At 39.9% G+C, this 13,174-nt stretch overlaps 1 protein-coding gene across 3 annotated transcripts in view; it reads right to left on the bottom strand.

Annotated features, from left to right (window-relative positions):
• SCAPER (S-phase cyclin A associated protein in the ER) overlaps nt 1–13,174 on the bottom strand; it is a 422,044-nt gene that overhangs the window by 347,484 nt on the left and 61,386 nt on the right. For all 3 annotated transcript variants that reach the window (XM_036734646.1, XM_036734647.1, XM_036734648.1), the window contains one exon: nt 6,534–6,731. In XM_036734646.1, the coding sequence (XP_036590541.1) occupies nt 6,534–6,731 (198 nt within the window). The remainder of the gene's footprint in view (nt 1–6,533; nt 6,732–13,174) is intronic.

Genomic DNA, 13,174 nt, shown 5'->3' with positions numbered 1-13,174 from the left:
TGGCGCATACAGCAGGCTGGTCGGCGCCATCCCTTTGTCCTACTGACACACAATACTGGTGCCCAGGCCCTGGGGCCCGGGACGTCCCTCCGGTAGCAAGTGCAGTGGGATACACCCGACGGTGCTAGAGCAAAAGACACTTTCATCATGTAGCGAGCAAGGCCCGACAAAAGAAAGCCTGCCTATGAGGAGGAACTCTACAAGACTCTCACTAAGCTTTAAGAATCATTATTTTTTCAGAACAACCCAGGCCCATCTGGGAAGAAACTGTCCACTATGCAGTTTTCCTAAAGGACTAACAGGAATAAATCTACCACAGATGCTTTCTACTTTAAATCACTCCTCTGAAAGGCCTCTCCCATCCATTTTGATATGAGCTTCTAAATGGGAAGGCTGGGTCAAGCCATATCAACCAGCATAAGCACCTACTATGTTCCAGGCACTAAGATTTTTCATTGTACAGCAGCTTTAAGTGAAAACAGCTCGATGATACTATACACCTGTATTGTATTAAATGTTTTAACAATACATATCAGTCGGTTACCTGAATTAGTAACTTTCTGTTTGCTAATGAGAATATCTTGATGCAAGGCCTGATTTTATTCCACATTCTAATTTGTTCCTAAAATCCTTTACAATTTGACCTGTTGTTTTTTTTTTTAACCAACAAAAAGTCCTACATTTACTATCAGAATGGAAGATTCACCAGAACTACAAAAGGTCCAAAGCTATGCATTCCACTGTGGACATTCCTGAGGTGTTACGTTGTCTAACAAGAACCAGGTAGCATAAATGAGAGTGGTTCCCCCTTAGCCAAGGATGTAGAACCTTTTTTAAATATAAAAAATCTTCATGGGCCCCCCTATGATAGTGGCAGTACTATTAGTATCTGTTGATTGGGCAGCTAGGCGGCACATGGACTCAGGAGAATCTGAGTTCAAATCCGGCCTCAGATGATGACACACTTACTAGCCATGTGACCTTGGGCAAGTCACTTAACCCCAATTGCCCTGCCTTCCCCCCTTCAAAAAAAAAAGTATCTGTTGATTAAGAAAATATAGAGGGACAAAAAAGTTTCTATGAATTTACTAACATTTTTAAATGAATTTGAATATTATTAATCAATAGCTTCTAAATACATTTGAAAAGTACTAATACATATAATATGGCAAGACATTTGATCAGTCAATATAAGGCATGTTTGTTTATTAAACTGAGTCATATTGCATATTTTGCTTGAGCTAAGTACAGACCCAAATACCAACTCTTGGTGGGAAAAGGGATTAGAAGGTGGGATTTCATCTGGGACTTGAAGGAATCCAGGGAAGCCAGGAAGAGGAGAGGAGGGACAGCATTCCAGGCATGGTGAGCAGCCAGAGAAAATGGCCAAAGACAAGAGATGGAGTGTCTTATTCGGGAACAAGCAAGGAGGCCAGTGTTACCAGATCACATAGCTGGCGGGGAGAGAGGGGAAGGGTGTGGGGAGAGAGGCTGGGTAAGATATAAGAAGACTTGAAGGGTAGGAGAAAGGGCCAGGGGGATGACATGGTTTAGGAAGATCAGTCTGACAGCTAAATGGCAGATGAATGAGTGGGGAGAGACCTGAGGCAGCACACCTACCAGTAGACTATTGCAATAATCAAGGAATGAGGTGATGAGGGCCTGTAGCAGGGTGGTGACAATGTCAGAGGAGAGAAGGGGGCAATATATGAGAGGTACTATAGAGGTAAAACAGACAGGACTTGGCAATAAATTGAATATGAAAGGTGGGGTTTGAAAATTGTTACCTAGGCTGCAAGCCTGGGAGACTAGAAAGAGAATGGTATAAAAGGATGCTTGGAAAGATGGGTGGTGCCTTGGAGAGAGAGATGAGCTTTGGAAATGCTGACTTTAAGATGTCTTTGGGACATCCATTTAGAAACACCTAACAGGCAGTTGGAGATGCAAGTCTGGAATTTAAGGGCTGGACAAGCATACCTGAGAATCATCAGCACAGAGATAACTGACTTCATGAGAGCTGATGAGATCACTAAGTCAAATAGTATAAAGGGAGAAGAGAAGAGGGCCCAGGACAGAGACCTGGGGAATACCTACCTTTAGAGGGTGTGACTTATACAAAGATCCAGTAAAGGAAACCAAGTACTGAGAACAAAACTGTAGAATATGGAACAAGCTCTACTGAAGGAGCCAACAAGTCTGCATGCTCACAGACATGACGAATATATGGAGAATAAAGGCAAATGAAACCACTTCCTCTCCTCTCCTCTCATTTGCTCTTCAGTCCGGTTTCTAATCACAAAACTCAACGGAAGCTGCTCTCCCCAAAGTAATCAAGGAACTCTTATTTGAGAAATCTAATGAACTTTCCTTGGCTTTCTGATCTCTGCTCCATCTGACATTGCTGACAATCCTCTTCTCCTGGATATTCTCTCCTCTCTGGGGTTCTAGGACTCTGCTTTCTCCTGGTTCTCTTCTTACCTGCCTGCTCACTGCTTCTCAGTATCATCTGCCAGCTCACTGTCCATATCACATCCCATAACTTTGGGTATCTGCCCCATCCCCACCCCTGCCACCCCACCTTCTGTCCTAGGCCCTCTTCTCCCTCTCCACACTCTCTCAGTAATCTCATGACTGGAACCCATTCACATACTCCAGCCCACCCCTCACCTTCCCTGGCTATGGGAACCAGAGTATAAGCTCAGCAGCAGCTTAAGACTGAGTATGCCTTGTATTGTACTATTTATATATTTCTTAACAATTTAACAGGTATAAATCCATGCTACTATTTTTATTAGGTTCCTATCTCTTTTTGAGTCACGATGAAGTTTGAGTCTGATGCTTTAATTCCATTTTCCCCATAAGTCTGACAGTTTTTGCTGTGCAATTTTGCATAGCATGGCGCTTTTTGGGAATGCATACGACAAGTTATAAGCAGAAATGCCTATGCAACCCAAGAAGAGGGAAAATGGGTCTTTAGTGAAACAGAAACACTTGGGATTCTACCTTCCATAACACACACAAACTATATGAATACAACTAAAAATGCCTTTTTACAAAACTAAAGACAGCCAAATATTTTGAGAAACATTCATTGTTCATGGGAAGTCCCAACCAACATTATAAAAATTACAATACTCCTAAACTAATTTACTTACTCCATGCCAGGCCAATCAAACTACCTAAGTAATATTTTATAGAGCTAGAAAAAATAACAAAATTCACCTGGAGGAATAAAAGGTCAAGAATCTTAAGGATAATAATGGAAAAAGTGGGAAGTACCAAATTTATGCCATAACAACATGATGAAGAAAAACAACTTTGAAAGATGTGAGAACTTTACCAAAGCAATAGCAAGCCCTGATTCTAGAGGAATAAAGAAGTGTGCTACCCATCCCCAGAGAGAGGGGGGGAGGATTTTACAATGCAAACTAAAGCATTATAATGCTTTACATGGCCAATGAGGGAATATGCTTTGCTTAATGATATATATTTGCTACAATGTTTTCATTTTGTTTCTTTTGGGAGGTAGGAGATGAAATGGGGAGAGGCAGTAAGAGGGAGAAAAAATGCTTTTGAATAGAAAAAAATGATCATAAAAACCAAAATAATAAAAATCTTTTCTAAAAATTAACATTAAGGCTAGTGTTGAAGGGAGACAGAAGTCATAAGTGGGCAACATGAAGCCTTGATGATGAGCTCATGAATGAAGCTTTGACTTGGTGAGAGGAAGAACATGGTAAAGGAAGGGGAGGATGATTATCTGCACATTATCCTTGGGCTTTGCTTAATAGCAACTGACATTTCTATGGCACTTTAAAGACTGAAACACAGTAGGTACTCAAGAAATGCTTATTGACTAATCAGTTCTCTAGACTGTTTTGTTTGCTATGCCAGCCAGCTGCTGGCAAAGCCACTCTTTCCAATGACAGTAGCCTCCTTATTGCCTAGTGCTAATTGCTTGAGCTCCTTCAAAGGAAATTTCTTTGTTGTACTCACAATGAGAACAAAGATTTTCTACAGACCCTATTTTAAAAGGGGGGAAAGGGAAATTTTCCCAAAAGAAAATCAAGATGGCTAATTTTCACTGAAAGTATTATTTAACCTCAGTGAATAGCAACTCCTTATCTGTACAGGGCACTGAAAATACATTCTTCTTTGTTTTATACTTTGTTCACTTTGTCTCAAAGAATCCTAATGTTCCACAAAGAAAGAGCTATATTGCTTTCTTATTTGTTTGGAACACCAAAACGAAACCCAGAGTAATCTTTGGAGGCTATTTTGCTTGAAGCAAGGTATTATTATCCCCTCCTTTACAAATAATGAAAGGGAGCCTCAGAGACTTGAAGTGGTTGGCCCAGGGAAAGCTGATAAGGGTCTAAAGCAGGATTCACTATGGCCTTCTCAGACCCAAGTCCAGTCCTCCATTCACTAGGCCCAGATGCTTCTCATGCTATGGACTGGCAAGAGGCGACTATACACAAGATCAATCAAGACTCAATTAGCCAATCAGTTAACTAGCATTTATTAAGTGAGGGCCTACTAGGTGCCAGACACTGAGGTAAGGGCTAGAAATACCCTGAAGAGGTTTACAAGGATGGGTGATAAATAATCCTTGACTCTGGTCTAGCCCTAGGACCCACCAAGGCAGGGTGATAGTTAAGTGAGCGCTGTACACGGAATCTGGGGACCTGAGTTCAAGTCCCAGTTCAACTATTCAAGCTACGTGACTTTTGCAAGACAAATGTTCTCAATGGGCTACTGCTCCCTCATCAGTAAAATGAAATGAGTACGTTAAATTGTCTCCAGGTTATCTTATAGATCAGCCTCTCTAAGCTCCTCTAGTGCTAGGGTTCTAAAGTATTCGTGTAAGCCTCAGCATGAATGGCTGGAATCCCAGGTAAGGCAAATGCAATCTGGAAAACAGACAGTAATCCACTTCCCCAATGATGGAACATAAAAATGGATCTAGTTTTCTAGCAATTATATAACAAACTTCAATACTTCAATGTGTCACTGAGTCTATTATTTTATAAATGTGAGTACTCATGCCACAGTAAGAGATAGCCCACAATTTGCAGCCACATAGCATCAGAAGAATATTGACATTTAAAAATGTCTGCACATGTATAACCTATATTTGATTGCTTACCATCTCAGGGAGGGGTGGGGGGAAGGAGCAAGGGAGGGATAAAATTTGGAACTCAAAACTTCAAATAAAAATGCTAAAAAACCAAAAAAAAAAAAGTCAAGTTCTAGGAAAAAAAAAGATGAGCAGGGCTAGGGCCCTATTTCCCAAGTCCAAGCCAGCCTTCTCTCTTCCACCATACTTCACTGTACAAGTACAGTGTCTGTCCAAGATAGAAGTACTGCCAGTACAACATAGGGAGCTGTTCATGCAATCATATATCATGGGGATGAGATCCTTACAAGTCAAAAATCTGTTACACCCCAAAAGAGACTATTTTTCTTAAACATAAAATATTTTCGGTACTGAAAACATTAAACTGCAGTAATTTAGCCACCAATTTGGAAACTTAGCTACTGTTCATTTTGAAACCTGCTTTTGATATTTATACACTAATTTCAAACCTAATTTGGCTGTTCTTGATTTAGATGGAAAAATAAGATTCCTGTGATAAGATGTGAGTTCACTTTAGACCCTATTTCAAAGACTACATAATGATTTCCAGAGTTTGTTGAGCTTTTTATTCATGTTTAATGTAAAAGGAAAAGTTGTCTCTAATATTTCCGTAAAGATCTACTGTTCTGGTTTTTCTCAATTTTTATGATAGTTTTATTCATCACATAGCAATATGGTGTATAATTTATACTTATTAAAAGGGTCACACAATTGAATTTTTATGCTTTGTGTCTCTGTTTAACATCCACTACAAACACAAGGTTATCTAAAATTAGAAAACACACCTTACAATGACATCCCACCCAGACATTGTTTATGTTTGGCCATCAATCTCACTTTTTCTCCCAGCAGAGTGAATTAGAAGAGTGATAACTATCTCAGCCCAAAGGGTACAATGTACAATTAAGACATTAAACAGGAAACCAAAGAATGTGAAAATAGACAGAATCCCACTAGTGCCACCTACAGCAGACACGGAGAATGCAGCAAAGACTCGTCCAGAACAAAACAAAACTAGGAGGGGCTGTTTACTCAAATCCATGGCATCTTACAGTAAGTCATTACAGCTTTATAGCAAACCTTTAAAGAAAACCTACAGAAAAACAGAAAATCATAACCAGCTAGTTCAAGAAATGAATATGCTTTTCATTGGAAGGGAGGATTTGAAACTGATCACCTAGGTTTGCACCAAACCAAAAAGAACAAGTAGCAATGTCCAAAAGACACAATTTGTGCGCGTGTGTGTGCGTGTGAGTGTGTGTGTGCATGCACGCGTAACAAAGTAAGATACAAGGATGGCTCTGAAGTACTGGTAATATTAGTTCAAAAAATGTCGAGAGAATCAGGGGAAGACAACTTAAGAGAGAACATCAGACCTCCTGATGAACCTTACCTTACACTCCACCACACTCTGATCCGATTCACAAGTAACGTAGATTTCGTCTACTGCTCGCCGAAGATTGTCAAAAAGGAAGGCCCAGTAGCGTGCTCTTAAGTCAATTTTCCGAGGGTGCCTTGTTTTAGTGGGACTTTTCTCAAAATGTTTATCTCCAGCTGAGGATGATGTTATTTTACAATCTACTGTAGCATTCTAAAGAAAGTTTGGAAAAAAAGACATTTTTATTGTCAAGAAGTTTTAATTTTATGTAATATTCATTTAACATATTTAAACACTTTTAGACAAAACATTCTTCTTTTCACCTTATACCACATTACATTATGTTAACTGAAACAAAGTTTCTTGCCATAAAACAAGAGGCAGTTTTCGGATTCAGTATTTTGTTTCAAATATTATTTGGTGAATATTTAAGTCAGGTTCAATAGTTCAAAATATTCTGAAAATAAAAAGTCACACATGTGGTTCCTCATTTAATGGAACACAAGTCCAAAGATTCCATGGGAGTGACTCTGGATTCTCAAAGACTCAGCTGGTGTAACACAAGCTCTGAAAGTTCCTACCATGGCAGAAATGCTTCCAGGATGCTGACTGGTTCTTATCTAAGGACCAGACCAGCTAAATGTGGAGGGGTGCATTCTCAAAACAAAGTAGTGAATTTATGATCATAGCAATTCCTAACATTATCTACTAAGGCACAGAGGGTTTAGAAATAGCATCATCCGCTGTGACTGGTCAGGGTGATTATACCCACACATAACAAACCTATGCCAACTACGGCACAGATTTCTATGCACAAATGTTATTCCCAGATCGCTGAGTACTGGGCTTGGAGTCAGAAGGTATGAATTCAAATTCCACTTCATACACTTACTGGTAATATAATCATGGACGAGCTGCTTAACTTCTCTAAACTTCACAACCCTCATCTGTGAAACAAACATATTAATACATATAGTACTTACCTGTCAGGGCTACTGTGAGGCTCAAATGAAATAATAATGCCATAACATTAATACCATTTATTAATTTTATATATTAAACCTAACTTTTTGCTTTAATTCAAAATTGAGGATTCACACTAATCCAAGAATAAGCACTATAGGTAACGTTGTCTTAAACTATTTTTCCCATGATAAGTAAAAAACAATGACTAGAGGAAAGAAACAAAAAAAGCTATGGGCATAATGAGATCAAGACCCCCAGACAGACAACTATAACTGGACTAATGGATTTAAATTGTACTCACACATGTCTAAAAAATACACAAAGCATTATTTAGTCATCTGGTTAAAAGTTCCTTTTTATAAATACAAATTACCTCCTATTTACAGAATTTCAGAAATTTTCTACAGACTAACAGGTAAAACAAAATTAATCTGAGAAGATATGCACTACCATTGAGTTATCTAAGTACAATTCAAAACTAATGTTTCAGCACTAAATATAAAATGACTGCGCATCATTCCACTGACACTTTACAAACTGAATTCAAATTAAAATCTGCCCTATTCCAGGATAGGCAATATTCAACGCCAGCTGCGTCTGTTATTGGAAGACACCAAGTTTGCAGGAACATCTTCACAGATGTTATGCCCTTTAATGTCATGTTTCAGCCCTAGGCTATTAGTGTTATGTTGTTTCTCATCCATTACAAACATTCTCTTTACACAAGGGAATCTTCTGTAACTGTACTACTGATTTCAGAGCAGAATTTACAAAGAAACTAGGACCACTGCGACCAAAAAAAAAAAAAAAATCAAACCCCAAAGCAAAATCCTGTGCTAGGGAGGTGAGTTCTTCTTCCCTCTACTTCTCCCTTATAGTGAATACACTGTCTTGGCAGAGAATGCCATCACCTCACCAAACCTCAGCAATCTGGAGATGAAATTTCAACAGTTTTATCCTTTACTCTATATTTTTAATTAATTGACATATTTTTCTTTCTAGACAGCATTTCCTGTTTGTCCATGGTTCTCTCATTGTCATCTTCTGACCAGACTGAAGTCACAAAACATGGGTTCTAATCCTGGCCCTCCCAATTACTAGGAGCATGACCTTGGGAAGATCACTTGTCCTTTAGTTTCCTCAAATGTAAAATGAAAGGGTTGAATTAGATGATCTCCAAGAGTCTTCAGGTTAGAAAAGTCTATGATAGGGGTGGGGAACCTGCGGCCTCAAGGCCACCTGTAGCCTTCTAGGTCCTCGGGTGTGGTCTTTTGACTGACTTCCAGTTTTACCAAACAAATCCTTGTATTAAGGGGATTTGTTCTGTGAAGTTTGGATTCCGTCCAAGGGCCGCACCTGAGGCCTTGAGGCCACAGGTTCCCCACCACTGCTCTAAGATTTATGACTATAGCAAACACCACCCTCACTAGAGTACCCCTCTCCCCTAAAAAAATCCATTCTCATATCCAAAGTTGTAATCTTTACCCCTTACTTTACTAAGGCCATTTTGTTTAAAAGTCTTCCACTGCCCCAGCTTACCCTCCCACTGTGGATCGAATATCAGTGCTTCAAAGTACTTTACTTACAACATGGTTTAGAACCTATTTGAACGGCTTTCAGACGCAACACACCGCAATTTACCTCCTACTCTTACCTCAACTACAAATTGTCCGTATACCAAGCATATTCAGTCTTAAACAGTCTGGCAAGTCTTCTTTCCCATTACTTACAAATACTTCCTATACAGAAAAGCAGAATGCCAGTAGCTCTCTGTCAATCCATAATCCCTTCATGGAATGGAACAGCAAAGCAATTTTTCATTCATCCCCTGTTAGGTACCTCTAGTTGTCCTCCTAAGGTGCACTTTACCTGGATTTGTATATGACGTGAATTCTTCAGGTATTAGCTTAATGTTCCTATTCCATTTCTCCAACCAATCTCATCACCTGACCTTTTGTCATATGATTATCTAAGTACTAACTGTCTAAAATGGTCAATTGCTTAGGGGCAGAGATTACTAAATCTGTATGATACTCTGTACTGTGCATACTAAGATATTTAAAGAACCATTCATAACTGTTCCCAATATGGGCCACATTTTTTCCCAAATCTGGCTCATATAACACTTGAGTGTAGCCAGTTCATAGGGCCAGCTCAAGACTTTCTAGTTTCCCTAATACCATGAAAGACATCAGCAACAGTTTAGCCTTTGGTGAAGCAGTGAAAAAAACACAGGGCTTGAAATCATAAAGACCTGAATTCAAATTCTGCTTCAGACACTTATCAGCTGTGTGATCCTGGACAAGTCACTTAATTTCTCCGTGTCTCAATTTCCTTATCTGTAAAATGGGGATACTAGCATCAACCCCATGGGGTTATTGTGAGGACATATGTTCAAAACAACAACAAAAAAACCCAAAACTTTGTAAACTTTAAAGTACTATATAAATGCTATGTATTGGGGGGCAGAGCCAAGCTGGCAGCTGGAAAGCAGGGACTTGCCTAAGCTTTCCCCCAAATCCCTCCAAACACCTGTAAAAATGGTTCTGAACAAATACTAGAGCTGCAGAACCCCTGAAATGGCAGAGGGAAACAGGTCTTCAGCCCAGGACAGCCTGGATGGTTGCCAGGAAGGGTCTATCGCACAGTGCTGAGAGCAGAGTGGAGCCCAGAGTGGTCCACAACGGGACAGACCAGACCCTGAGTCGGCCAGCCATAACAGGCCTTGGGGACATGAGACAGTGAGCCGTGACAGTTACCAGACTTCTCAACCCACAAACGCCAAAGAGCAGGTTAGGGGGAAACTGTGGGATAGAGTTCAGAGCTGTCCAGCCGCCAGCTCTGGGGGGTGGAGGAAGTGGTGCAGTGGTAGCCACAGCAGCAGCAAGAAGTTCCTGAGGTTGCTCCCAGAGGTCCAGCATCAGCTGCTTCCCAAGTCCCTGGTTCACACGGTGGGAGGAATCTAGCAGCAGATCAGAGTGGGAGTACAAGGAGTGCTTTGTGGGCACAAAGGCAGAGTCTCTTGCTGTTCCCTGCTCAGATCTGTATTGCTGTCCTGCTTGGCAGTTCTTGGGGGAGAAGAAGCGCTGCTGTGACAGAGCCTGGAGTGACGATGGAGTAGAAGTAGCTCTGAAAACTGCAGTGCTTGGACCCTAAAGCTTGGGAGAAAGTACTTTGTACTCTACAAGCAGTCATATCCTGATAAAAAGCTCAAGGGTCAAGTAGTTGGCTGGGAACATGAACAGGCAGCAAAAACAGACTCAGACTCAAACTCAAACTCTAGACTCCTTTTTTGGTGACAAAGAAGACCAAAACATACAGCCAGAAGAAGTCAACAAAGTCAAAGAGCCTACATCAAAAGCCTCCAAGAAAAACATGAACTGGTCTCAGGCCATGGAAGAGCTCAAAAAGGATTTGGAAAAACAAGTAAGAGAAGTAGAGGAAAAATTGGGAAGAGAAATGAGAATGATGTGAGAAAACCATGAAAAACAAGTCAATGACTTGCTAAAGGAGACCCAAAAAAATATTGAAGAAAACAACACCTTAAAAAATAGACTAACCCCAATGGCAAAAGAGCTCCAAAAAGCCAATAAGGAGAAGAATGTCTTGAAAAGCAGAATTAGCCAAATGGAAAAGGAGGTCCAAAAGACCACTGAAGAAAATACTACCTTAAAAGTGAGAATGGAGCAAGTGTAAGCTAGTGACTTTATGAGAAACCAAGATATTATAAAACAGAACCAAAGGAATGAAAAGATGGAAGACAATGTGAAATATCTCATTGGAAAAACCACTGACCTACAGAATAGATCCAGGAGAGATCATTTAAAAATTACTGGACTACCCGAAAGCCATGATCAAAAAAAGAGCCTAGACATCATCTTTCAAGAAATTATCAAGGAAAACTGCCCTGATATTCTAGAACCAGAGGGTAAAATAGAAACTGAAAGACTCCAACAATCGTCTCTTGAAAAAGATCCCAAAAAGAAAACTAGGAACATTGTTGCCAAATTCCAGAGTTTCCAGGTGAAGGAGAAAATACTGCAAGCAGCCAGAAAGAAACAGTTTGAATATTGTGGAAACACAATCAGAATAACACAAGATCTCGCAGCTTCTACATTAAGGGATCGAAGGGCTTGGAATATGATATGCCAGAGATCAAAGGAGCTAGGATTAAAACCAAGAATCACCTACCCAGCAAAACTGAGTATCATGCTCCAAGGCAAAATATGGATTTTCAGTGAAATAGAGGACTTTCAAGCTTTTTCAATGAAAAGAGCTGAATAGAAAATTTGACTTTCAAATACAAGAATCAAGAGAAGCATGAAAAGGTAAACAAGAAAGAGAATTCATAAGGGACTTACTAAAGTTGAACTGTTATGTTTACATTCCTACATGGAAAGATGATATGTGTAATTCATGAGACCTTTCTCAGTATTAGGGGAGTTGAAGGGAATATAGACATAGGGTGAGTTGAATATGAAGGGATGATATCTAGAAAAATGAAGTAAATTTAAGGGGTGAGAGAAGAATATATTGAGAGGGAGAAAAGGAGAGACAAAATGGGGTAAATTATCTCACATAAAAGTGGCAAGAAAAAGCAGTTCTGTTGGAAGAGAAGAGGGGGCAGATGAGGGGGAATGAGTGAATCCTACTCTCAGTGGATACAACTTGAGAAGGGAAAAAAATACACACTCAATTGGGTATCTTACTCCACAGGAAAGTAAGGGCAAGGGGATTAAAAAAAGGGGGGAATGATAGAAGGGAGGGCAGATAGGGGGAGGAGGTAATCAAAAGCAAATACCTTTGAAATACAGGGTCAAGGGAGAAAACTGAATAAAGGGGGACAGGACAGGATGGAAGGAAATATAGTTGGCCTTTCACAACATGAACATTGTGGAAGTGTTTTACATAATGATACATGTGTGATCTATGTTGAATTGCTTGCCTTCCTGGGGGGTGGGTGGGAAGGAGAGAGGGGAGAGAATTTGGAACTCGAAGTTTTAAAAGCAGATGATTAAAAAAAAGTTGTGTGGTTTTTTTTTTTGGATGCAGCTGGGAAACAAGTTATATAGGCAATGGGGCATAGAAATCTATCCTGCCCTACAAGAAAGTAAGGGGAAAGAGGATGGGGGGGAAGTGGGGTGAAAGAGGGGAGGGCTGACTGGGGAACAAAGCAATCAGAATATATGCCACCTTGGAATCGGGGGGGAAGGTAGAAATGGGGAAAAATTTTGTAACTCATTATCTTGCGGAAATCAATGTTGAAAACTAAAATACTAAATAAAATAAAACCTTAGAAAAATCCTATGTATTGTTATTGTTATTATTAGTATCATTAGTAATAGTAGTAGTATGCAGGCATACTAACATATTGAAAAATTCAAAATCAAAGTTCAATACCAGCCTCAAAATCAATAAAACTCTTCATGAAATGAAAATTAAAAACCTCTCCATCCATCTCACGTAGTGAGATAAACTTATACTGATGCCCTAAAGTTATTGTTTTTGTTGTTCATTCAGTTGTGTCTGACTCTTCAGGACTCCATGGATCGTGGACCCCCCAGACCCTTCTGTCCTCCACTATCTCTTGAAGTCTGTCCAAGTTCACGTTCATTGTTTCCATGATACTACATCTCTTTCATCCTCTGTCATCCCCTTTCCCAACATCAGGGTCTTTTTCAATGAGTCCT

Source organism: Trichosurus vulpecula, chromosome 8 (genome assembly GCF_011100635.1).
Source record: "Trichosurus vulpecula isolate mTriVul1 chromosome 8, mTriVul1.pri, whole genome shotgun sequence".
Lineage (NCBI taxonomy): Eukaryota > Metazoa > Chordata > Mammalia > Diprotodontia > Phalangeridae > Trichosurus > Trichosurus vulpecula.
Note: the sequence above shows the minus strand (reverse complement) of the source record. Positions and strands in the feature narration are given on the sequence as shown.